The sequence below is a fragment of the Monodon monoceros genome, unplaced genomic scaffold, assembly GCF_005190385.1.
Source record: "Monodon monoceros isolate NGI ecotype Baffin Bay Population unplaced genomic scaffold, NGI_Narwhal_1 Super_Scaffold_4, whole genome shotgun sequence".
Taxonomy (NCBI): domain Eukaryota; kingdom Metazoa; phylum Chordata; class Mammalia; order Artiodactyla; family Monodontidae; genus Monodon; species Monodon monoceros.
Genome location: NW_021703781.1, coordinates 76,953,998 through 76,980,959, shown reverse-complemented (window position 1 = coordinate 76,980,959; position 26,962 = coordinate 76,953,998). Strand labels below are relative to the sequence as shown.

Here is a 26,962-nt window from a genome sequence, read left to right as displayed (position 1 = left end):
ATAGCTGGATTAAAATCACCACATTTCCCTGCACGCCTGTCCTGGTCTCCCGGGATGCAAAGCATCCCAGGAGCGAGGGCTGCCTCTTCCATCCCTTTGATCCCCAGCCCTAGGCCAGCGCCAGGATGTGCAGCCCTCAGCTAATGCCAGGGAAGCTAATGCAATCCCAGAAGTTCAAAGATCTTCACAGAATCATCACATATCCTTCAATCACTGAAATATTTAACTTAAAAGAGGCAGGAAGCAACACTGCTCCACAGGGCCCCGAGACACCATGCTGGTGGTGGCCTGGGCCCCCCACCTTCCCTGCCCGTCCGACAAGGCAAAAGATAAATGTTTAAAGGAGGACACCATCGCCCCAGAGGCTTGGCACTCCTTACGGGAACGGCTTCACCCAGCATTATCACATCAGCCATGAGATGCTGCAGGTGCCGGCCTCTATCACATCACAGCACCCACCGGGACCACTTTTATCACCTACATGTTTCCCTCCAAATAAAGTCACATTTCCATCTCAACATACCTGCAAGAGCCACAGATCGCAACACCTGCCCCCTCCCCGACCCAGAATCTGTCCCAACTGTGGGAAGTGGACACCAGCAGACCAGTGCCTCGCACACGGGTAGCCCCGTGGAGGTCGGCCCATCCATCAGTGCCCCTGGCACCGGGGCAGGCCACTCCTCCAGCTGTCCAAAGCCAACGTCCTTGCTGTCCTCCACCAGCCGCCCCATGCCTGCAGGCTCCCTCGACACCTACCCCATCAACCCATGGCAAATGGTCCGAAGGACAGATGTTAGATCCACCGGGGAGAAAGTGGGCGCCCTCCGTGCATCAGCAATGACATTGTGCGTCGACCTCTGTGTGACCTCGCTCTGGGTCACCTGCTGTTAAAAACGCTCCCCCAGGACCAGCAGTAACTGAAGCGAATCTCAGAAGGAAGGGACTCAGGGCTCTTCTAGTTCAATCCCGCTGGGCCTTCCTGAGTCACCAAGGTGTGCACACTCCCATGGGTGGTTCGTGCTCCTCCAGGAGACATTCTGCCCCTTATCCCCGCTCTGGGCCCTTCAACCTGCATCGCCGGGCCTTGCATTTCCCCGGTGCCACCAGACCAGGTCCCACCCACTCCGCTGCAGGACGGGCTTGCATCCACCACACATCCCCACATCTTCCCTCCTACAAACCTCCAGCTGCGCTTGTCCAGGACAGCCTGCAACGCTGTGCATTTTGCTTTTCTAGCAGTCCTGACACGCTGCTGGCTGAGATGCTTGAACAATAATCTCTGGGTCTCCGCAGGAGGCCTCACTCTGCTATCCTGCAGCTTGTCCGCCAATTTGTGTCCCTGAGCCTAAGACTCCACAGTTAGCCTGGCAGAGGTTCACTTGATGTCCTTAGGCCTGTGATCCGAAACAATCAAGACCTCTCTGCATATGGATTCTGTCGTTCAGCTCTATCTGCAACCTTCTAGAATCCAACGGGCAGGAGCTCCAGAGGATTACCTTCTACCCATCACTACTCTAAAATGATCATTCCAGCCCTAAGAATATGCCCACACTTCCACTCCATCCTGTTAACAAAAGATCTAATGCTGGGACTTCACTGGTGGCGCAGCGGTTAAGAATCCGCCTGCCAATGTAGGGGACACGGGTTCGAGCCCTGGTCCGGAAAGATCCCACATGCCACGGAGCAACTAAGCCCGTGTGCCACAACCACTGAGCTTGTGCTCTAGAGCCCGTGAGCCACAACTACTGAGCCCGTGAGCCACAACTACTGAAGCCCATGCACCTAGAGCCCACGCTCCACAACAAGAGAAGCCACCACAATGAGAAGCCCACGCACCGCAATGAAGAGTAGCCCCCGCTCGCCGCAACTAGAGGAAGCCTGCGCACAGCAACGAAGACCCAACACAGCCAAAAATAAATAAAATAAATAAATTAGTTTAAAAAATAAATACCGTTTTAAAAAAAGAAAAGAAAAGACTTAATGCCTTTTTAACATCTGACTATATCTTGTTGCCTTTCTAATACCTTTCTAGAAAGGGGCCTGGAGTCCACACCAGGCACCACTTAGAGCGCTTTCCATCCTTCTTTCCCTGAATCCCACACCAGGAAAAAGGCAGGGTCCAGGTGCACCAACTGTTCACAGATGAAAACACTGCACCTCTTGCAGATGCAAGCTGTGTCCTACGCCAGCCTGGATGCAGGCGCTCTGCGCTGTAGCCCTGCCCCCTCCAGGCTGGCTTCCATAAAGAACCAGAGAAAACCCGGAAAGCTGACCGCCCCATCCAACACACGAGGTCCTCCGGAGATGGAAGACCCCCTCACCCCCAGGTCAGGGGCTTGTCCTTCCAGCTCCATCCATGTCTCTCCAAGTCGGAGCCCATGAGAGGCTTCCCATGAAAAAACACTGCTGTCCTTCCCGTCCAGGGTCATCTGGGAATAGACTGTCCAGACCGTATTCCTGAGGAGCTCCAATCCTCAGAAAGGGACTGGACATATCAGAGACTTTATTAGTTCGTGCCTGGCTCCCGTTGGAAGCTGTAGAAATCCCTTTCCTAGAAGCCCTGGCTGGCTTTTCAAGGGGGTCTGATCTCTGAGATAAGAGGGCAATGATCTGCCCACCTCCCCAGGCTGTTTGAAGCTCCCCAGTCTCACCTAAGTGAGATCCAAACAGCGTTCCCCTCCACGGGTTCCCCGAACTTCTAGGAGCTGTAACTGTCAGCCCAGCAAGTCAAGAGTTAGAGAAGCTCAGCTTTAGCAGATGGAAGCTTCCAGCAGGTATCCAGATGGAGGAACTCTGTCCACGCTCTATCGCCCAGGCCTGTCCCGAGACAGCATTAGGAGAGCACGGCATGGGCGTGTCCTCCCAGGGCGTCAGCACTCACCCAGGTTTGTGGTCTTCTGTTACCTCCCTAATAACCCTCTGGAAATGGAGTTTCTACTAACCTGGAAACAGATCTAATCAAGGTTATTAGATCTGTTTGATCGGTTTATTTTGAAACATTCATAATTAGTAGCTGTGGTAGGTTAAATTTTGTCCCCCCAAAAGTTATATTCAAATATTGAATCCCCAGACCCTGGGAAAATGACCTTCTTTGGAAATAGGATCTTTGCAGATGTAATTAAATTGAGATGAGGTCATACTGAATTAGGGTTTTCTACTGTTCTTACAAGAAAAGGGAATTGTGGACAGAGACTCAGGGAAACACAGACAGAGCACCATGTGAAGACAGAGGCAGAGACCGGAGTGATGCTGCCACAAGCCAAGGACACCAAGGACTGCCAGACGCTAGCAGAGAAGCAAAAGGCCGATGCCCCCTCTGAGCCTCCACCCTGCCAACACCTTGATTTGAGACTTCTGGCCTCCAGAACTGTGAGAAAATACATGCCGTTATTTTAAGCTACCCAGCTTGTTACAGCACCTTATGGTGGCAGCCCTAGGGAACCAACACGATAGCTGTCATCCATCGATCATGCTCACCGCCTGGCAGGCACTGTCCGTGTACCTCACACCCCTTAGCTCACATCATCCTTACCATGGCCCTAGGATGCAGCTTCCTAACCACACCGTGTGGCGAGATGAAGAAACTGAGGCGTGTAACTCACCCATGGTTACTCAGCTGGAACGCGGTAAAGATGGGCAAGGACCCAAGTCCAACTTCCCGGCACGGGCACTATCCCCTGTCCCTCTTCCAGTCCTCCTCCTAACACCCGGCCCTGCTGTACCTGAGAGACACCTGCTTCTTATCAGAAGTGCACACACGTCAGTGACACACCCAACCAGTCTAAGCGAGGGTCTGCCGGCTCAGATCCCGTACTGCCCTCGCCCTTCTTCCAAGTTATCTTCCCCCATGAAATGTTGGGAGCCACCTCCAACCCCACCTTGCCCTGGATGTCAGAGCTGCTGCCTCCTGAAGTACCAGACAGAGCAGGGGGTCCCGGGCGACCCTACACATTAGGGCTCCAGCAAAACACAGGGACCTCGCTCAGCAGGCTGTGTGTGTGGTTAACAAGCCCAAGAGAACCCCTCACTCCAAAGCTGACCCCTGACCCTGTCCAGGACTCCGTGCTGCTGGCACCTTTACTGCTCAGCCAGCGTTTGCCGTTATGTCCAAGAATCTTGCAACTAATTTAAACACAGAATTACCATATGGTCCGGCAATTCCACTCCTAGGTCTGTACCGAAAAGAAATGAAAACAGGCGTTCCAACAAATACTCATCCCTAAGTGTTCATGGCATCGTTATTCACAATACCCAAAAGGTGGAAATGACCCAGATATCCCTCAACAGATGAGTGGAGAAACAAATCATGGTATAGATACGTATAATGAGATACTCTTCAGCCACAGAACGCAATGAAGCATTGGCACACACTACAATGTGGATGAACCTCGAAAGCATTATGTCAAGCCAAAAAAGCCGGACAAACGAGGTCACATATTGTATGATCCGGAATAGGTAAATCCACAGAGACAGAACACAGATTTAGCGGCTGCCAGGGGGCCTCAGAGGAGGAGGGAAGGGGGAGAAACAGCTTAATGGGTGAGTGCTTTTACTCTGGAAAGATGTAAATGTTTTAAACCTAGATGCAGGACGTTACACAAGGCTGTCAGTGTAGTAATGCCACTGAACTGTTCACCATATCATGCCTAATGGTTCATTATGTGGATCTCACCCCCAGTACATCACTTTTCTTGTAAATCCTGCCACTGATTCATAAACTGACAACTGTGCCGTACGTGCTGCCCTGCCTGCCTCCCCCCTCCGCCCGCCCCCGCGGCTTTCAGGACCAAGTTCCCACCCCCTAACCTGGCTTGCAAGCCCTTGGCCCGGCCCCTGTCCTCTCTCCCCCGCACCCCATGCTGCAGCCCAGGCAGAACCTCCCACGGGCTCCCCGCCACCAGGTGCTCCCTCTGTGCTTCCCTTCCCAACCTCAGCATCCTCGAGGCCCACCAGGAGTCCTCGGTGAAGCTTCGCAGACAGCCTACCGCCCACAACCAAGCACCAGACCCCTTCAAGGCCAAGGGCAAACACTTTGCAGCCTGATCGCTGTAACTGTCACCCTAGACTCTTGAGAGCAACTCCAATAAATAACAGCATGACCTGGGTGTCGACTTTTAATCCATGCCAACACTAGGGTAGCAACTGCTATTACCCCCAGTTTATAGGGGAGCAAATTCACCCTCCATGGCACGGAAGGTAAGGTAAATTCTAAAAATTACCCAATCAGCAAGGCGGATAGCCAGAATTCACCCCCAGCTCGGTCCAACTGCAAACGGTCCCTTACCCCTCTGGGATTCAGCCCAACAACCATCCAGCCCATAATAGGACCTGACAACAAGCTGCAGAATCAATTCTGACGCAAATAAACTTGCATGGATTTTCATCTGTGCCTGACAGACCTATACATGGCTGCAAACCTGGTTCCTTCCGCCTTCCCTGTGGTCCTTCCGGACAGAGACGCCACCCTCAAACGAGACATATGAAAATGCTTCCAGAGATTAAATGCTTACAGCCAAGCTTCTGAAGGTGACCTGATTAAATACTTAACCACAATACCAGTCTAGACTCAATAGATCAAACCCTTCTGGCTCAGGGCAATCGTGGCTCTGCGGCAACTGTGCAAAATAATGCTTATAAATGGAAGAAAGGAAGCCCATTTCTCCTGAGTTTCTAGTAAACTGGGGGCTGGAGGCTTAATAATGCCAGACAAATGTACAAGTCAGGCAGTAGGTTCTGCGGAGGCCCCTGGGGGCAGAGCCCAGCCATCTGCCCAGGACACAGCTCTGGCAATGGATCACGGCTGAAAGCCAGGGAAAGGGGTCCAATGCTCCCCCTCCCTTCCTTAGCCTCCTTCCTTCCACCTGGGGCTTGGAGGCCATCACCTCACTCTGTTTTAAATTCTGAATCCAGGGAATGTCCTCACTCTGTTCATGTTTTATTCTTTCAGCCTCTCCAACAAGCCACTTATCCCAACTCCAAAGCTCGGACATGTAGTTCCCTCTGCTGAGGCCACGTGTCCCGTCTCTTCCCCTGGGTACCTGCTGGAGGCCCTGGGTCTCTAGAAATGATACTTGCTCCTGCCAGCGTTCCCAGGCTGTCCGGCCCCTGGGTAGGGGTCCCCCACCTGCACAGTAGGCGCCCTCACCCTTAGAGAGCGCTCACTCCGAGCATCGTAACCACCCGGTCCCATGTCCGCCTTTCCCACTAGACGGTGGGCAACCCGAGGGTGGGCAACCCGAGGGCACACACTACGTTTGCCTTGTACTTCAATGAGTCCCCAGCACCTAGAAGGGTGTCTTCCATGGAAGCTCTGACTCAATGTCTACTTATAATGATGAAGCAATGAATGAAGGAATTCAGATGGTCTCTCTGGAGGGAAAGAAAGAGATCACCTCTCAGATGCCAACTAAAGAGCCAGCTACCAACCAGAAGAACCTTCCATGCACATTTCAGAGCTTCACCCTTGGGAGGGATGGTAGTTTATTAGGCATTTTCTATTCGCCTCAAGTTCTGCCCAAGAAACTCTACATCACATCCAAATTGAAAGAAAAAAGCAAATGAAAGAGAGAGCAAAAACCTACAAACTGTATCACACGTTTGCACATTAGTCACCACCTTAGTCTCCAGACAATCTTCTAAAAAGATGATGCAAAATATACCAGGACACAAGGTCTCTGACCATGAGCTTCCTCACTGAATGGAGACCAGAGACTCCCTTTCACCTGTTTCTCAAATGCATCTCTGCCCTAATCCTCTGTATTAGGGCCACCACAACAAAGTACTGCAAACCTCGTGGCTTATGACAATAGAAATTTATTCTTTCACTGTTTTGGAGTGCAAGAGTCCAAAATCAAGGAATGGGGAGGGCTGTGCTCCCCTCCGAAGCCTTGACGGGAGGGTGCTCCCTTGCAGCCTCTAGCTCCTGGTAGCCCCAGGCGTTCCGTGGTGCCCCTTGGCTACTGGCAGCTTAACTCCAATTTCTGCCTCTGTCCTCACGTCGTCTCTCCCAGGTCTCCCTCTTCTTCTGAGGACCAGTCATCTTGAATAAAAGGCCAACTCTAATCCAGGATGACCTCATCTTACCTAATAAGATAATTGTATCTCCAACGACCCTATTTCCAAATAAAATCACGGTCTGAGGCAATAGGGGTTGCGGGGGGGTGGGGGGGGACACAACTTAACCCACAACATCCTCCACCTTCCATCCTAGAATGTGGATTAAAGGATCCAAGCAGGATATTGCAAGTATCAGGAACTGTGTTTTCCTCAAGTTAATATGTAAATATATGCAAATACTTTTGTGAAAATGTTGTTTTTCAAAGTTTAATTATTTTTCTTTTGTCTACTTTTCCTGGATATCTAAATTCAGACTAAAGCTTGCAAGTAGTTTAGAACCGAGAACAAACATCAAGTAATATACGTGGAAATCCGATGCTTCTACTTAATAGCTCTGTAATCTTTAACCTTTTCTTTTTTTTTTTTTTTTAAACAGAAGACTAAAGTACACTAAACAAAGGTGGCTTTGTCACCAGGGGTCCATTTTCAGGCTTATGTGGTGCTGAGGATGGTGTTCCCAAGTACTAAGTGATTAGCGGGTGCTAAGCATTTGACACTTAGCCTGTCACTCCTCTCCACAATCATCGGAAGTGGGTACTATTATTATCCCCACTTTACAGATGTGCAAACTGAGGCTCAGAGAGGTTACGTAACCGGCCCAAACTCAAACAGGAATCCGGGGGTCTGAATACATGCCAAGTGCCTCCCCCATGGGCTCGATTTCGGGGATGGAAGAATCTCATTGTTACCTAGTTCAACCGCCCAGCCTCCACACACACACACACACACACACACCCACACACCAGACACACCCCACATCACATCCCTGCCGAGAGAGAGCCCCTCTGGGAGGTTTTCCATTTTACTAGTCCTGCGTGGTAGGATTCTAACAGCTACAGGCACACAGCCTCCCTGACGGCTCCCCCAGAGGGCACCCAGCCTGGTCAGACACAGGACAGTCACATCAGCACTGCCCAGGCCCCCAATCCTCGGAAGGCCTTCACGCTCCCAGGGCTGCCACTGGTCACCAATGACTTTTTAACCTTTGACTTAAAATTGCCACAGAGGTGGAGGGGTGCAGGAGGGGGATTGGAGGAAGGCGGTCAAAAGGTAGACTTCCAGCTATAAGATAAATAAGTACCAGGGATGGAATGTACAACATGATGAATATAATTAGCACTGTTGTATGTGATACATGAAAGTGGCTGAGAGTAAATCCTAAGAGTTCTCATCACCAGGAAATTTTTTTTTTCTTTAATGTTGTATCTATACGACATGTCGGGTGTTCACTAAACTTACTGTGATAATCATTTCACGATGTAAGTCAGATCATTACGCTGTACACCTGAAACTTATACAGCGCTGCATGTCAGCTATATCTTAATAAAGCTTGAAAAATAAATAAATGAATAAACAGATAGACTGATTAATTAAATAATTAATTAAACTGCCACAGTATTTGATTCCAGTCACGGAGCTCCCCGCTGATGTCACGGGACAGCTCCTCTGATAAGGCCGGTACTCCAGAGCAAGGTCAGCCATCCCCTCCAACTCCTGGGCTCTCCGTGACTTCTGTGATAAAGATGGCGCTCATTTCAGTCACCAGAAGTGGCAGTTTAAGAAAATCTCATTCCACTGTTAAGAGTGATCTGTACTAAGGGGTAGTGTGTGGGGGGGCGGGGGGCAGGGGATAAATTAGGAATTTGGAATTAACAGATACACGATACTACATATAAAATAAACGATAAGGACCTACTGTATAGCACAGGGAACTATACTCAATATCTTGTAATAACCTATAATGGAAAAGAATCTGAAAAAGAATAAATATATTCTTTTATATATTCTTTTTTTTTTTTTTAAGAATCAATTTTATTGGGCTTCCCTGGTGGCGCAGTGGTTAAGAATCCGCCCGCCAATGCAGGAGACACGGGTTCGAGCCCTGGTCTGGGAAGATCCCACATGCCGCGGTGCAACTAAGCCCGTGCGCCACAACTACTGAGCCTGTGCTCTAGAGCCCGCGAGCCACAACTACTGAAGCCTGCGCAGCTAGAGCCCGTGCTCTGCAACAAGAGAAGCCACCGCGATGAGAAGCCTGTGCACCACAATGAAGAGTAGCCCCTGCTCGCCGCATCCAGAGAAAAGCCCGCGCGCAGCAACGAAGACACAACACAGCCAAAAATAAAATAAATTTTAAAAAAAAAGAAAAGCCAAGTGATTCAAAAAAAAAAGAATCAATTTTATTTATTTTTCGTTGCCTTGGGTCTTCATTGCTGCATGTGGGTTTTCCCTAGTTGCAGCAAGCAGGGGCTACTCTTCGTTGCGGCGCACAGGCTTCTCATCACGGTGGCTTCTCTCGTTGCGGAGCACAGGCTCCAGGAATGCAGGCTCAGTAGTTGTGACTCGCAGGCTCTAGAGCACAGGCTCAGCAGCTGTGGCGCACGGGCTTAGTTGCTCTGTGGCATGTGGAATCTTCCCGGACCAGGGCTCGAACCCGTGTCCCCCGCATTGGCAGGAGGATTCTTAACCACTGCGCCACCAGGGAAGTCCCATATATATTCTATATATATATTTATATATATTATATATATATACTTTATATATTATATATATATAAACTAAATCACTGTGCTGTACACCTGAAACTAACACAACATTGTAAATCAACTATACTTCAATTAAAAAAAAAGTCATCTCTACTTGAACTTTTGGGTATTCCCTCCACTTGTCATCTCAGAAAAGGAAGAAATTGGAAGCATCCCTGCTCTAGAAGGGTCCCATGAAAGGTTTTCTAATAACATCACTTCATTTGGTCTCTCCTGCCCTTCGAGGTTTTCGGTTGTCCATATGGGTGCAGCTATGACACATATACTCTGCCACGTGTTTATGTTTAGAAATGTACCCATGAATCCCGAGCGGTAAGAAAAGGTAAGAAGAAGAGTAAAGTGGAGAAGCTGGACCAGGTAATGCCAGGATTTCAGCCAGCTGTGTGTGTGTGTGTGTGTGTGTGTGTGTGCGCGCGCGTGTGTGTGTGTGTGTGTGTGTGTGTGCGCGTGCGCATAATTAAAAGTATTTTAGAGCATAAGCAGAGGGCAAATGGCCCACTGCCCAGCAAGGTGGCCTGTATGAGACAAGAAGTGTTCATAAAAAAATGAAAACAAGATTCAACACCACCATTCCATTTCTTCCAGCTGTGATGCAATGCCAGCCACGAGAGGAATCATCATTAAGTCAGTGACAAAGGCGGGAAGCCCAATGAAAATTTTATAAGCTGGTCCAAAACTTGTAGGCTGACACATTTAAAGCACGTTTGCAAAGCCGCTGCATGTATTTGCAGGTAAGTGGCAGACTTTGACAGGTGAATAAAATATCGACTTCAAAAATGTAAGTAACTACTGCTATACTATTTATGCCATGATTATTAAAACTCTGTCCTTAAGAAACACTTTTATCCGCTACTTTATTCCCAGGCACTTAGATTCTTCACTCTGAAGGCTCATTCCACGTTAATCCCACCTTTAAGTGCCTGCCTGTAAATCACAGCGGTCGAAGAGGGAAATTGTGCAAATGTTTTCGAGCCCTTGATCACACATGGTCCCCACTGGTAACTACTGGTCAGGTGAAAACTGTAAAATGGAGGTTTTATTTTCTTTTCAACTGGAGGCAACACACGGTTGAAGAGGCAGGAATCCTACAGAATTGGATTTCTGTTGCATCACTGGTTTTAACCTTTCCCTCAAGGTTCCCTGCCCCTCCCCCACTCCCAGCACTTCCGAGGCCTCTTGTGTTCATTAAAGCTCTAAGGGGGCCTGCCACAGAGGATCCCAGCCCAGCTCTACCCTCACAGCCCTGGTCCTTCAATTAGAAAACCAAGACAATGTTGTGCTTTTGGCTTTAAGAGTCTAGCAATTACTATATATAACATAGATATAATCAGGACTTCCCTGGCAGTCCAGTGGTTAAGACTCCAGGCTCCCACTGCAGGGGGCGCAGGTTCGATCCTGGGTTGGGGAACTAAGATCCCGCATGCCGAGCAGGGCGGCCAAAATAAATTAATCAATGAATTAACTAATTAAATAAAAATAAAATAGAGAACCAACAAGGACCTACTGCATGGCACAGGGAACTATACTCAATATTTTGTAATAACCTAGATACACACACTCACAGCTTTCAAATTAGCTCCTGATACTTTGCCGAGATGAACTCTAGCTGTCCCTTCACCTTCACTCAACAAGATGTGCCAGGGACCACACAGGTGCAGGGAACAGAGGAAGGAACACAACTCAGCCCTTGTCCCAGGGGCCCTCTGTCCAGCAGGGGACATGAAGGAGGAGTCCACCAACGGCGCCCACAGACAGAAGCATGTTACGGAACTGCAGAGAGCAGCCTGCAGAAGGGCCCCTCGTGCAGCCGGGTGAATCAAGGAAGACTGGCCAGTTGACTTCCTACACTGTTGGTGGGGATGTAAATGGAAAAAAGTATGGCGATTCCTCAAAAAACTGAAAATAGAGTTGCCATATAATCCAGCAATCCCACTTCCGGGCATGTATCCGAAGAAAATTCTAATTCAAAAAGATGCCTGCACCCCAATGTTCACAGAAGCATGATTTACAATCGCCAAGATATGGAAACAACCTAAGTGTCCGCTGACAGACGAATGGATAAAGAAGATGTGGTCTGTATATACGATGGAATACTACTCAGCCGTAAAAAGGAATGAAATAGTGCCATTTGCAGTAACACAGATGGAGATTATCATATTAAGGGAAGTAAGTCACACAGAGAAAGACAGTATCATATGATATCACCTACATGTGGACTCCAAAATATGACGCAAATGAACTTATTGACAAAACAGAAACAGACTCACAGGCATAGAGAACAGGCTTGTGGTTGCCAAGGGGGAGGGGAGGTGGGGAAGGGATGGACTGGCTGTTCGGGATTATCATATATAGAATGGATAAACAACAAGGTCCTACTGTATAGCAGTATATGGTATATTGAACTATATTCAATATCCTATGATAAACTATAATGGAAAAGAATATGAAGAAGAATGTATATAGGTATAACTGAATCACTTTGATGTACAGCAGAAATTAACACAACACTGTAAATCAACTACACTGTGGGACTTGCCTGGCGGTCCACTGCAGGGGGTATGGGTTCGATCCCTGGTCAGGGAACTAAAATCCCACACGCCTCGTGGTGTGGCCAAACCAAAACAAAACAACTACACTTCAATAAAATAAATTAAATTAAAAAAAAGAAAGGTTTACAAGTTGAGCTGAGCCTGGAAAAGCTTGACAGATGGAAGATAAACAAAGGGCATTTCCAGGCAGCCAGAAGAGCATGCACAAAGGCACTGTGGCACCGCCAGAACACACAGGGTAGGATGTGCCAGAACTTCAGTATGGAAACACCACCAGCCATCAGTGAGATCAACCAAAGGAAGCTCTCTTCCCTGTTATACGCGGGAGTCCCCAGTAGGGGTTCCCGTCCCCACCTCTCCCTCGCCCTGGCCTCTCCAGGCTGATCCTCAAAGCAATACCCCCCAAGAACCATCTGAAGAAACTTGGCAGCCTGGTCACAGCGCCTGGAGGACCAAAACGCATTCTTACCTTTGAAAAATGGGCAGTAGAACACACATGATGTTGTTAGAAGGACTTGAAAATTAATCTTGTGAAGTTAATAGAAGCACATCAATTTGGAAGAAAAATAATCACATTTCCCTCCTGCTACATCATTATTTGCCCCTGGTTAAGCCAATTATGTTCAAGAAAATAAGTTATTATTTGGGGGGGGGGGAAATGGAGTCTTGATAAGTGCCTTTATTCCAGCAAATAAAACTCCAAGAGCGAATGCCTGACCTCCCGTATTTATGAAGGTCTGTGGGCAGCCTGAATGATATTTCTTAGACAGAATGTTGGGGATGGACCATAATTCCCCTGGTAATCTGTGCATTTTTCCCAGGACATGACCTCAAAACTGCTGTTTGTCTCTCGGAAAGAAGAAACATAGCTGTCTCCTGAACATCCTTAGACAGCCCAGGTGCCCCGCTAACCCCTCCCCCAACCCCCTTAGGCTTCCTCCTCCAAGTCCCCTTGCCCAAAGCACACCCCGCGGGAAACAAGTCCTGCAGGTTTCTAACTTTCCCTCCCAAATATGCGGCAAAGACTTTGCTTCTAACAACACAGTCACAATACTACAGTAAACAACTACAGAGTGCTGACTAGGAGTTGGGGGTGACTCCCAGCACTTTATTGACACCAGTGGGAGCCATCTGGCCCCCAGGGGGACAGGTGGCAATGTCTGGACCTATTTTGGGTTGGCACCGCTGAAGGGAGAGGATTGCTAGTGGGATCTAGTGGATGGAGGTCAGGGATGCTGCCAAGTACCCACAGTACACAGGGCTGCCCCCCGTGACCAAAAAACATCCAACCCAGAATGCCACTAGTACACAGGTCAAGAAAACCTGCTTTACATGAATTCGCCCATTTAACCCTTGAGCAACTCTGTGAGGCAGAAACTACTGTCATCCATGGTCGACAAGTGAGTAAAACTGGGGCAGACGGGCTTCAGAGGCCCAGGGGCATCCCGACCCAGCACTATGGTCCTAGACCGGGCAGCCTCCACTCAAAGTACCTTCTTTGCAGGGATGTCGCTGAATATTAGAGGGACAAGGCACTGAGTCTTAGACAGGTTCCCTCCCCCATATTCAGGCCAGCTGCTCAGGACCCCTTGCTGGGCACCACTGCTCTATCAGCCAAATCTGTACGAGACTCTGGCTGATGAAATTAAGAAGGGAAACCAGAGTGCTGTGAGATCTGGGGGAGGCTGGCCTCTGGTCTCCTCAATCCTGACTCCCTGACCCCAGGGCCCGCTTGCCCCCTCCCCACGCTCTCTCCACCACTCCCCTCCCTTGTCCCTCAAGACTCCCAGGCCCTGGGGACTGAGGACCATTCTCCCTGGGGCCTTAGCCCTCACACAACAGTGTCCCGCAGCCCGAGGTTGGCAACACAGGGGACGGTCAATTCCGGAAGGGCTCGGCAGCCCAGCAATGCCGGGAGGGGGGAATGAGCCGGATCTGGCACAGACCCTATGGAGCTGAGGCAGGAAACTGCAGACCGTGACCTGGGACCAGCCAGGCAGCCGGTGGGACAGGAGTGCAGCAGGAAAGGGGGCCAAGAAGGCCGGGAGGGGCGTTTTAAAGGATGCCCTTGCCAAGGAGGCGGCAGCCACCATGGTCTCGGGAGTCTGATCAGAGACCTCGAGAGCTGGGATGGAGGACACACTCTCAGAAGACAAACTGAACGTGAAAAAAGAACCGAACAGATCCACATGCCTGCAAACCCCAAAGTGCCGAACGCCGCAGAGTTTTGAGTAATTCACTTAATGGCAAAAATCCAGCGGAGATGAGACATGGGGTGTCTCTGGATCCTCGAGGTCTAGGAACAAAGCTGTCAAGTAAACAGGAAGGTGGGGGGGAGGGAGGGAGGGAGGAAGGGGTTGTCTGAAGGCACCATTTTCTTCTATGGCTAATTCCCTGTGGTTGAGGACCACTGTGCTCATCCCTGAAGCTGGGACACAATTACGCCATCACTCCATCACTCCTCCTCTCTACCTACACGCAGGTTCAACTGCCCAGGTGAGCAGCTCATTCAGAATGCTCACCTGCCCACGATGCCAGTCCATCGCCAGACAACTTGTCTGTAACAAATAAAATAAAAATTAGCAAACTTTAGGAAAAGGAAAGCTCACGAGGCCACACTGCCCTCTTCCAATCAAAAGTCAAGAAAACCATCACCAGAAATTGCGTGTTTTCTCTATAGAAAGTTAACACCCACACAGTAAGCGAATCCGAGCGGTACTTTTTCTGGCTGCAAGCTCTCCCGCACACGTGATCCCTGTAGCTCCTCGCGGGCAGCTGAGAGGTGAGCACAGGCTCTGGGACTCTCCCAGGGCCCCGTGCAGGGCCTGAGGTTGGGGAGGTCAGTAAGGTGGCACTAAGTGCTGCACCCAGGCCTGGACTCCAGGCCTTCTGGCTCCTGGTCCAGCGCTCTTTAAAATCCCACGCCATCAAGTCCCCTCACATCACTTGAAGTTACTGCAGTTCTGACTGATTTACCCTTACAGCCTTTTTCAGTGCCTGCCTGGTCATAAAGTCAAATGCTATTTCAGAAAATGAAGGTTCGTTCATTGCAGCGCTGTTCACAACAGCCAAGACATGGAAACAACCTAAAGGTCCATCGACAGATGAATGGATAAAGAAGGGGTGGTACATATATACAATGGAATACTACTCAGCCATAGAAAAGAATGAAATAATGCCATTTGCAGCAACATGGATGGACCTAGAGATTATACTAAGTGAAATAAGTCAGACAGAGAAAGACAAATATCATATTATCACTTATATATGGAATCTAAAAAGTGATACAAATGAACTTATTTACAAAACAGAAACAGACTCACAGGCATAGAAAACAAACTTATGGTTGCCAAAGGGGAAAGGGGGGCAGGGGGTGGATAAACTAGGAGCTTGGGATTAGCAGATACAAACTATTATATATATAACAGATAAGTAGCAAGTACCTACTGTATAGCACAGGGAACTATATTCAACACCTTGTAATAAACTATAATGGAAAAGAATCTGAAAAAGAATATATCTTTATTTCTATAAATATATTATATATATATATTAACTGAATCACTTTGCTGTACACCTGAAACTAACACAACATTGTAAATCAACTGTACTTCAATTATTAAAAAAGAAAATGAAGACTCCATTCTAACAAAGAAACAAAGGCTAACGCTTAGAAGCAGACACAGTTTTCACTAGCAGGCTTTAGTAACCATCTTCTGAGGTCAAAAGAATTCAACAGACCCAGGAATGGGGTCTGGGGTGCTGCATACATTTTAGGGTGGTGAGAATAGGAACTGCCGACAAATACGAAGATGACCAATTTAGAGAGCTTTCCTTATGCTAAAGGGTCCACTCCCCTGACCCCAGCAGCCATCTGGATTAAGTACACAGCAAAGAACATCCTGAAATCTACGGGACATAAGTAGTGGAATATACCTCAAAGAAAAAGGCGGCATCTGTCCCCGTTCACATCTCTTCACATCTCTGTAGGGGTCTGGCCATCTGTTCCGCCAAAGGATTCTCAGGGACTAAAAGGTATGAGATCTTACAACCCCTGGCTCAATGCCCATGTTGCTAACCGGTCCATCACAGCTCTTGCTGATCAATGGAAAACACACGCAGGAGCTCCACATCAGCCTCCTGCAGGGCACACAGCAAGACTACATTTCTGGATCCCACACGCTGGCCAGGGACGGAGCTCTAAACAAAAGAATGTGACCAGAAGGATGGCACCACCTCCAGCCCTGGCAGGGAAGAAATCTCCTGTGAACTAGCCTTCATCTCTTTCTTTCCCCCACCCCCAAATTAAAAGGCAAGGAGCCCAAGATCCTGGCAGGGGGCAGAGCCACAGGATAGAAGACACCCTGGTCCCTGAATGACCTGATGGAACAGAGCTCCCGGGCCGCTCCCCACCAGCCACGTGGTCTGTGACGTGAAGGAAAAAGGAACGTTCATTGTATGAAGCCAGTGAAACGGTGGGGCTGTTTGTTTACAGCAGCTAGGCAACCCTAATTCAGGACGGAAATCACAATAGTTACATTTATACCTAAAAGTATACCTAACGTATCCGTGTAAGTTAAACAAAATCAGCAAGATGGCATCTAAATTGTGTATCACACTCTTGAGGAAAGGCAGCAGCGACTGTAAACAGCAAACAGGCCAGGATAAAGGCTGATAAAGTTTTTGATGAGGGCTTCCCTGGTGGCGCAGTGGTTGGGAGTTGGCCTGCCGATGCAGGGGACGAGAGCAAATGTCAACTAGGATGCGGAGAAACTGGATCTCTCTCTCTCTCTCTCTCTCTCTCTCTTCTCTCTCTCTCTCTCTCTCTCTCTCTCTCACACACACACACACACACACACACACACACACACACACACACGGCTGGTGGGAACATAAAATGGCACAGCCGCTCGGGAAAAGTTTGGGAGTTTCTTAAAAAGCCAAACTACCTTTCCATTCAACAACTGCATTCCTAGGCACTTATCCCAGAAGACGAAGACTTCCATTCACACAAAAACCTGTGTGTGAATGTTCACAGCAGCTTTACTAGTAACAGCCAAAACCCAGACATCCTTCAAACCATGGATACACACAGCAACCTGATGACTCTCCTGAGAATTATGTTCAGCAAGAAAAGGCAATCCAAAAAGGTTACATACTGCAAGACCCCATTCATGTAACGTTCTTGAAATTACAAAATTATAGAAATGGAGAACAGATTAATGGTTGCCAGGGAGGATGCGGAAGGGCAGAGGGAGGTGGGTTTGGCAACAAAAGGGCAGGAGGGGTCCTTGGGATGATGGAAATGTTCTGTATCTTCTTCAATGTCAATATCCGGGTTCTGATACCGTGTGTTGCAGTTTTGCAAGATATAACCTTGGGGAAAAATTGTAGCGGGTACACAGGGTCTCTCTGTACTATTTCTTACAACTGTTGGGTCTGTAATTATCTGAAAATTCAAAGTTAATGAAGAAAAAAAGGGAGAGCAAGGAGTGAAACGAAGGAAAGAACAAGGGGGAAAGGGAAGAAGGGAAGAAAGAGAAAAAGAGAGGAGAGACAGAGAGATGGCAGATGCCCTCGGGCACTGTGGCTCCTCAGCTGTACCCAGCACAGGACTCACAACTGCCTGTTTCTTTCTCCGTGTCTGGACTACCTGCATCCTCTGAGGTCGCAAAAGAACAAGAGAAAGAACCATTCACACCCGCTAAGACAATCCTGATAAGACGTCTGATATTCTGGGCCAACAGTGGCACTACAATAAATTTAAAATGTTTATAGTGTTTCCAAAGTAAAATCAGGTTTGTAGAAATATAATATGCCTTAATTTCATTTTTCTGCAACTCCAATGAATGAAAATGTCTGCATTTCTATTTACTTACAATCAAATCAAATTTTTCTTCCCCCAAAGTAGCAGCTTGCTTGCTACTCTAAGCAACAAAGAGGACCTCTCAGCAACTCTCACACTCCCAAATTTACTGGATATTACACCATTCCTAGCAATTATCATCACGCAGGGCTAATCTGAATACACACGTCACAATCCCTAACACCAAGCAAGATGTCACATCCCCCTAATATGGGGGCAAAACACACCATTAAGACAACAAGTTTGGAAGAGAAGCATCCCTCCAGCCACCGTGACTGTCAAATCCAAACAGGAAATCACTTGTCACTACATTTCTAAACTAAGCTTTATTAAATAAAAAATTACTAAAAGCACCGCTCCATGGCGTACCTGGCTTATCGCCAACGCTGATCTCAGGGCTTTGTGCTCTGAGGACATTATCCCAGTGAATCCCCACCGGTCTTTGCAGTAGGCAGGCTTGGGTCCACTTTCCAGATGAGGAAACTGAGGCTAAGAAAGCAGGAATAACTTGCTCAAGGGCCACATAACAATTAAGAGCCAGAAGTTAAAGATGTCTCGGTGCCAGTGCCCACATCCCCTTTTTGAGGTTTGCCTGGAGTGGAGAGTGAAGGGCACGCTGAGGTCACTGGTGTTCGTTCAATCTGCCTCCAGCAAAGCTAAAGGGTGGAAAGAGAACCGTAGTCTCGCCCAGGCTGCTCTCCACACCACCTCCATTCCTGTTCTATTGCTGCCATAACAAATCATCACACCCTTGGCAGTGGAAAACCACCTGCATTCATTATCTCACTGTGCTCCAGGTCAGACACCCAGTGGCTCTAGGTCTCAAAGTCAAGGTGCTGGCCGGCTGCAATCCACAGGAGGCTCAAGGATGAATGTTTCCAGGCTTATTCAGGGGTGCTGGCAGAATCCAGCTATAATTGCAGGATTGAGGTCCCCATTTCCCTGCTGGCTGTCAGCTGGGGCCAACCTCAGCTCCCTGAGGCCTCTGCCTGGTAGCAAGTGGACATCGACATCTCCGGGCCAGCATCCGGGCATGGAACCCTCCCAGGCTCGGAATCGCTCTGACTCCACTTCTGCCGAATCTCTCTTGTGCGAGCAGACAAAGAAAGTCCTCTGCTTTGGGGGCCCACGTGGCTAACCCGGGACCATCTCTGCACCTCGGGTTCACAGCCGTGATCTCATCTGCCAAGTCCCTTCTGCCGTGTCACACACCACATTCACGCATCCTGGACACTTGGGGGGCCGTTATTCTGCCTTCTGTGCCGTCACTGAGACGTGAGCACGCCAGCCTCAGATGTGACGGCTGCATCTTTTCACCTCATCTGAAGAACAGGATCCCCATGAACACAATTTTACTGGTGTTGGGACGTTTTGACTCTGCCTAGTTGGGGGATGATGGGAAAGTTCATCTGGTCCAACCCCTCAGTGTGACAGCTAGGTCAAAGTTCATGTCCGTGTTAATAACCCAGGTCTGTAAAAACTGACCCACCAAACTCAAGCCCAAGGGGAGAAATTAACAGGCTGGTCAATTTCACAGGTGACCCATCCCCCGCACCATGAATGCGGGGGGGGGGGGGGGGGGCCACCAGCAGTTTCCTGCCTTTGCTGAGCAGGCAACAGATCAGCTGTTTACTCCTTTCCGGATTCCACAAAGTAAATAAATAACTGAAGTGTCTCATTTACAAACAATGCTTCTAACAGATTCTAAGTACTTGCAAACAATGAGCTGTGATTCATGTTTCCAAATGAGATGGAGTTTTACCATTTTCTCTCCCCTCGTGATTCATTCAGGGGCCAAGTCACTGGCCGGGTGGAAGCCTGGCCGCCCACAGACCCACCAGGGCCCATCTAGGGAAACACAGTCCTGTTGTGAGGCTCCCCCCAAAAAACGCTGTGGTTGGTAAAGGGGATCTCCAGTCATTTTTCCTTCGGCAGAAAGAGGAATTAAACTCGTGGAAATGAATCCCTACATCCAACACTTACATCTTCCTAGCCAGCCCACTCCCTGAGAACCAGCGGGATCCTCCCCAGGCAAACTCCCAGACAGGAGGGCAGCCTGACTCAAGCGCCCTAGGCTTCCCCTGCCCCAAATCGGGAACTCTACGAGCTCTAGGCCTGCGCGCCCTCCCCGACAGGGGGTCCAGTTATTTAAAGTTCCTCCTGCTGCTGAAAGAGTTGTGCTGTCTCGTCCTCTCCACCTGGTGAAACTAGGCAGGACGACCCCCTCCCATCTCCCCTGCCTGACCACCACTCACATTCTTCCCAGAACTTGTTCCAAAACCTCCAGGATACTCTTCTTCTCTGGAAACTTTTCAACTTGGAGTTTTCCTAAAACCAAAGTATTAGCCAAAGGTGTGATGTTAGAAGGCACTGCCGTGAGTGCTAGCAAAGCTTCTGGAAGGCATGTGACTTACCGTGGGAAGGACACAACCACGTTCATGCTCACAGCTGCCTCCCCAGCGGGGAGACCCTGCTTGTGGGTCTCTACTTGTGAATGTTCCCTTTGGTCATGAGACACAAGTCACTCCACAGGTATGGACACCTCCAGGGTTCTCACTGACACCATCCAGGTCACCCTGGGAGCCAAGGGTATCAAAGCGACCTTAAAGAGAGGTCCCTCACCCATCTCCTGGTGAGCACGGTGGGGTGACCATGAACTCTAGAGCCACCACCAGGGTTCAGTTTCAGGATGGAGCACTTACTAGTGGCGCTAGTCTGTCTTTTGCCTCTGAGAAGTGGGAGGGACAGCAGTCCCCACCACACAGGACTGAGAGGGCAAGTCCTGAGCTGGAGTGCTGGGCTCTGCTGCCCCCGCCTGGCCCCCGCCTCTCCCCAGGGCTCCAGCTTCTCTTCCATCTCTAAGCACTGCGTTCCCTGAGGGTCTGCCCTCAGCCCTCCCCTCACACACAGCATCCCAGCAGGCTCACTGCAGCCCAGACGCCCCCCCCCAATGCCGCCCCACACCCGAAGTTGATCCAGCAGGAATCTGCACATCCAAACCTCCCTCATCCAATGTGGATCGATGAGGACCTTTCTCTCGGGGCTGAAACCACCTGAATGGCCACAGGACGCTGCTTACAAACTCAGCTGCACTCGGAAGTCCAGCTCTGCTACTGGCCTTTGTAGATGTGCCTGAGCCTCGGAGGCCTCATCTCTAAAACAGGGGAGGGAAGGGAATTAAGCCACAGTGGTCCTGAAGCAGCGCCACCTGTGCAACAAGCCCCTGCGGGCCCAGAGGGGACCTACAACCGTCCCAATGTCCAGGCCAGCTCCACTCTACGTCCCTGGCATCTAACAGAAGCATCACAGAAAGAAAAGAGAGAGCCCTGGGAGCAGAACCACCCAGGCTTCCCCAAAGTGGGAGGGCCGAACCACACCAGCAGTGGGAGTGGGCTGCTCCCCGCAAAGGCTCAGGGTCGGGAGGGCGGGGCGGGGCGGGCCGCCGGGTCTGGAACCCCAGGAGGGCACCACCTGGCTTCGGAGAGGAAGCCAAGGCTACAAAAGGCCTTCCAAGTCAGGCAGAGTGCAGCCTGGCTGAAGAGGTGGTCAAGGACGCCTCTGGATCGCGGAGCAGGAGGAAAGAGGGACTGAAGCCAACTGAGAAGCCGTGCGGAGGGGGAGACCCGCCGCGGGCCCAGACAGAGCCTCCGGTGCGCAAGTTAAGAGAAGGCAAGCACCCACAGGCCTCCGCAGGCCAGGCTACCAACCCCCGCCAGGAGGGCGGCAGGGCGCACGGGGCCTGGGGGGCTGCTTGCTTTGCCACTAAGGAGAGCCTCCGACTCTGGAATGTGTACTTGGTCCGAAACGTAAACTTGCAGCCGACCCTCCCTACTCCCCCCAGGAAGCGACAAAGAACAGCGGAGCCAAAACAGGCCCCGCCCTTCGCAACCCGCTCCAGGCGCCGGGGACCCCGGAGCGCTCGGCCGCTGGTCTCCGAGGGTCCCGCGCCGTCCAGGGCAGGACCACCGAGCGGCAGGCGGCGCGATCGCCCAGCCCCGGTCGCACACGCCACCTCCCACCGGGGGAGAGCACAGTTCTTCGCTCTGGTCGCTGCAACTTGAAACTGTCCGCCCGGAGCCGCAGACACTGACCACAACTTCATCCGAAAAGCAAAAAGGCGCGGCCGAACAATGCCGCCGGGGCCTCCCGGCCCGGCCCGGCCCGGCCCTGCCCAGCTGGGGTCGAGGCGTCGGGGACAGCCCCGGGGGCTGGAAGGCTCCGCCGCCGGGGTGCCCGCCCGAGAGCTGGATGTCGGAGGGGACACCCTCGGGAAGTGACACAAGCCTCCCCCCACCCCCGCGTGTCCCCGGCCCGGCTCGCGCGGGCTCCGGAGCGGGCGCGGGAACAGCGTGCGCCCGGGGTCCGAGGGGGCAGTGCCCGCAGACGGACCCTCAGGCGGGCAGGGCGGGGACGCGGGTTCCCGGCCTCCGCGGCCCCTCCGCGTCCCGCCCGCGCCGCCCGGGCCGCCGGCAACAGGCTCCCGGGCGCCCCCGCCCCGCCCCGCCGGCCCGGAGCGCGGCGCGCGGGAGGTGCTCACCCACGCCGTATTTCTCCTCCCGCTTGGTGGGCACCCAGCGCGTCATGCCGCCGCCCGCGTCCCGGCGCCCAGGCCGCCGCCGCCGCTCCGCCAGGAAACTCCGCGCCTAGGCCGCCATTTTCCATTCCTTTCGAGCCGCGACAGGATGGGGTGGAAAAAGTTTGCGGCGGAGGCGGTGTCATGTGGGGCGGGGCGGGCGGAGCGTCGCGGGCCGGATGGGAAAGGCCGGGAGCGCCGGCGGGAGGCGGGACGGCGGCGGGCGGGGGGCCATGGCCCGCGACCCCACCCCCCGAGGAGCAGCCCCGCGGGGGCGTCGTCTCCCCCTTGTCCACGGAGCTCTCCCGGGGGCTGGATGTCATACACCCCTCTCAGAGGGGTGCGCCCTGGCCGGCAGGTGGGCAGGGGGATTCTTGGCAATTTGTGAAGCTTGTGGCTTGCAACAGCCCCTGGTTAGACTGGCGCGCGGTGATGTGATGTCCCCAACTCAGTTTCCGCTTTGGGGGGAGAGGCCTGGAGCCGAGCAAACCCGCAGGTTCCCTGGGAGGAGCCTTCCCAGAGCACGTGGTTCATTCATTCATTTGACAACCATTAACTGAGCACCTACCCAGTGCCAGGGTGCGCTAGGAGCACCACACTAGCCAAGCCAGGGGTGGGGAGGTGATGAGCAGAATAACAAGAGGTGGGTCGGCTCCTAGTGCTTGAGCAGGGACACCCAAGGCTGGTGGCAGGAGATGGTGCAGTGCTGGGCAGGGAGCGCTTACCGGGAAGGTGACCTCTTGCTGGAGTGTGGAATGAGTGCATTTACCCGGAGAGGCCAAGAGGGAAAGGCAGGCAAGGCCCCGCTGGGGCCCAGAGACCTCAGCCTCCTTGGGCCCCCAGAAACTTCTGCTAGCTGAGTAGGACTCAAGGTCTGTGAAGTGGGGAAAGAGGGGAAGAGATGCTGACCTGGAGAGGAACCCCCAGGCCTGGTCTGGAGCAGACACGCTGGCCTCTTAGGAACGTGCTCTTCACCCTGTACGAGTTCTCAGACTGTTGTGTTTTCCACAGCAGTAGAAGATGGGGTTTCAGATTTCTCCAAGGAAAAACTTACAACAACACACACACACACAGTTATTTTTACCATAATTTCAGAAAAGAATAGGTCAAAACCAAGAAAAGGAGGAATGAGACAGCTTCAGAATGAAGACAGCCCACAAAATGGAGTAAATTTGGTGTCATGGAATATTAACTGGCTGGTCGCCTCCTCATGACCCCAAGAGCCAGTGACAAGGCAGTAGGCCTGAAAGCCTTCAAGGATTGGACGAAGGAAGGTAGAAAAGATTGGAAAGCCCCGTGGGGTAGGGACAGCGCTGGATGGCAGAGCTGGGGAAGGGGCTGGTAGGGCCTAGGAAAGGCCAGGAAGGCCACCATTCTGCTGTAGAGAATGCCCGTCGCCTGTCCTTGGGACCACTTTGAGACAGGGAAATCTCAACGTTCCACCCAGAATATAAATTAATTAAACACTTGAGAATGCCCTAAGAGCTTGTCAGTTTGGGTGGCTGAGAGGCAACCTCCTACGTACAGACGATAATGTATGACTTGAGAGTTCACGGACATCAACCACTGATTTATAGAAAGTTGCAGGCCCTGTTTTACTGATAAGGAACTTAGGTCCCACAGAAGGAAGGAGACTGAGCTCCAATCACACACAACCTCATGTACACACTTAAAACCTCCTGTAGAAATTAGAAACCTCAGGAGCTCAGGCCCTGAACCCGTGGCCTGGTGACTCGGAGCCTTGAAGGAGAAGCACAGTGAAAGTGCTGTACAGGAGAAGTAGGGCACTCTGAGACAAATGACATGTCGGCCTGACCGACTCCAAATCAGGACGGGCTTCCCTGAGAAAACAGAGAAAGCCAAGACTTTAAGGAAAAGCAGAGACTAGCAGAGGGAACAGCATGTGCAAAGGCCCTGGGGTGGGAAGGAGCACAAATCCTTCAAGGAACTTCTAGTACACTGTGGCTGAAGCACAGGGAGCCAGGGGAAAAGGGCCAAGAAATGGGCCTGCAGTAGAAGGGCCTTCTAGGTCTTGTTAGGAACTTGGAATTCTGCAAGGAAAACCTGGAAAACATTTTAGTGATGCTGATCTCTCTTGTGCGCAATTTTACTTTTGCTTGTATGGCTACATGTTGGGGAAGATGGCGTATTGTAGTGAAAGACCAGGGGCCTGAGAGCCACGCACATCTCAGAGTCCTGGCCTTGCCATTGCCAGCTGTGTGACCGTTCTTCCATTTCTAGCCTTTTCTGCTTGTAAGCCTTAGGGTTCTGAGAGCCCTACCTATAAACTAGGGGTAATGATACCAACCTCACGCAGCTCTTCTGAGGATCAAGGGTGAAGATATTGCTATACAGGTAAGACATTCTCTAGCTGTGCTTGGTTTCCTCATCTGATGCTGCCCCCAGGTTTTTTGCTTAATAACATCATGGTTAACATTTTCTAGAGCAGTTTCCACTTTCACCCTGATAAAGGTGACCCACTGAATAGATAAATAAATGTGGAGTGGGATTTGTATACTTTTGTAAGACACTCATAAAAATAAATCTCTAAATCAGAATTTTAAAACTCCAGATGGACCAGAGACCATGTGTTGGAGACAATGAAGTTTTGGTCCCATTATTGCGATGTTTGGCCACTGTCCCTGAAGCTCTGAGAGGTTTGTTGGCGTTCCCTGCCGGACTCTGACAGTGGTCTCATCTTCCGGCTCTAAATCGAGTCTGGGCCCTGGCTCCTTGCCCTGTGGTTGCTTGAGCTCCAGACTGGCACCATCTCCAATTCCACGAGCCCTGGGTGGTTATGGTGAGTTGGCATTTTTAACTCCTGAGTTGACGTGGCTGGGCCACGGAGCTCAGCCATACCTCCCAGGCATCACGCAGGACTTGGATCTCTGCCGTGCTTGCAGGTGTGACCCGCCCAAGAGCACTGTGGCTCTGAGTACCCCAGTCCTAGGCATCAGTGGGAGTTCAGACTAGTGACCCCCTCCCCAGATAAGGCAGAATCTTGCGATGGAGCCATGAAAAAGCATAACTGATATTACAGTTTTAATTTTTGAAAATTAAAATTGGGACTTCCCAGGTGGTCCAGTGGCTAAGACTCTGCTCTCCCAATGCAGGGGGCCCGGGTTCCATCCCTGGTCAGGGAACTAGATCCCACATGCCTCAACTAAGAGTTCACATGCTTCAACTAAAGATCCCGTGCAGGGACTTCCCTGGTGGTGCAATGGTTGGGAATCTGCCTGCCAATACAGGGGACATGGGTTCAATCCCTGGTCCGGGAAGATCCCACATGCCGCGGAGCAACTAAGCCCGTGCGCCACAACTACTGAGCCTGCGCTCTAGAGCTCGCGAGCCTCAACTACTGAAGCCAGCCCGCCTAGAGCCCATGCTCCACAGCAAGAGAAGCCACCACAGTGAGAAACCCGAGAAGCCACCGCAATGAGAAGCCCGCACACCTGGTGCAGCCAAATAAATAATAAATATTTTTTAAAAAAGAAAATTTAGGGCTTCCCTGGTGGCGCAGTGGTTGAGAGTCTGCCTGCCGATGCAGGGGACACGGGTTCGTGCCCCGGTCCGGGAGGATCCCACATGCCGCGGAGCGGCTGGGCCCGTGAGCCATGGCCGCTGAGCCTGCGCGTCCAGAGCCTGTGCTCTGCAACAGGAGAGGCCACAGCAGTGAGAGGCCCGCGTACCGCAAAAAAAAAAAAAAAAAAAAAAAGAAAGAAAATTTAAATTAATTTTTTTAATTTGAAAAAATTTTCCATATTCACAATGCAAACTCAAGAGATAATTCAGCAAAATCTTGCCTGGTGGAGGTACCAGAGACACAGTGAATGGGGGAGGGGGACACGTTTATCTGGCGAGGAAGGGTGGTGAGTAGACGAGAGTAGGACAGGGATGCAGGGATTTTACACACTTCATCAAGCGGCTTAACCACAGACTGTTTGCCACCTGAAAGAGGAGGTACGGGGTCTGCAGTGAGGCATCTGGTTGCTGCCCCTTTGATCCAGTAGCAGGTGTTCCAGGCATATGGTCACAGTACATAATGTCACGCAGAACTAAAAAGTATAATCAAAAAAAAAAAAGTATATTCGAGACTTTAGACCTAAATTCCAGTTTACAGAAAATAGAGATTGAGCAAAAGGTTAAATGACATCACAAGAACCCCCGACAGTCCTCGACCTAGGATGGTTCGACTTAAGATTTTTCAACTTTAGGATGGTACAAAAGTGACGTGCACTCAGTATAAAACTTACCTCGAATTCTGAATTTTGATATTTTCCTGGGCTACTGACACACAGTCCAATTCTATCTC

The 26,962-nt window shown here is 50.8% G+C and overlaps 1 protein-coding gene across 9 annotated transcripts in view; it reads right to left on the bottom strand.

The window, feature by feature from the left end:
• Positions 1 to 25,178, bottom strand: part of DOCK1 (dedicator of cytokinesis 1) — a 528,766-nt gene extending 503,588 nt beyond the window's left edge. For 5 of the 9 annotated variants that reach the window (XM_029245561.1, XM_029245563.1, XM_029245558.1 and 2 more), the window contains exons 1-2: positions 22,619 to 25,178; positions 14,734 to 14,769 (exon numbers count right to left, since the gene is read on the bottom strand). In XM_029245561.1, coding sequence (XP_029101394.1) covers positions 14,734 to 14,769; positions 22,619 to 22,973 — 391 coding nt within the window. In that variant the 5' untranslated portion in view covers positions 22,974 to 25,178. Of the gene's footprint in view, positions 1 to 14,733; positions 14,770 to 22,614 lie in introns of all 9 variants that reach the window. The other 4 variants (XM_029245565.1, XM_029245566.1, XM_029245560.1 and 1 more) reach the window with 3 other exon arrangements.
• Between the last annotated feature and the right edge of the window lie 1,784 nt (positions 25,179 to 26,962).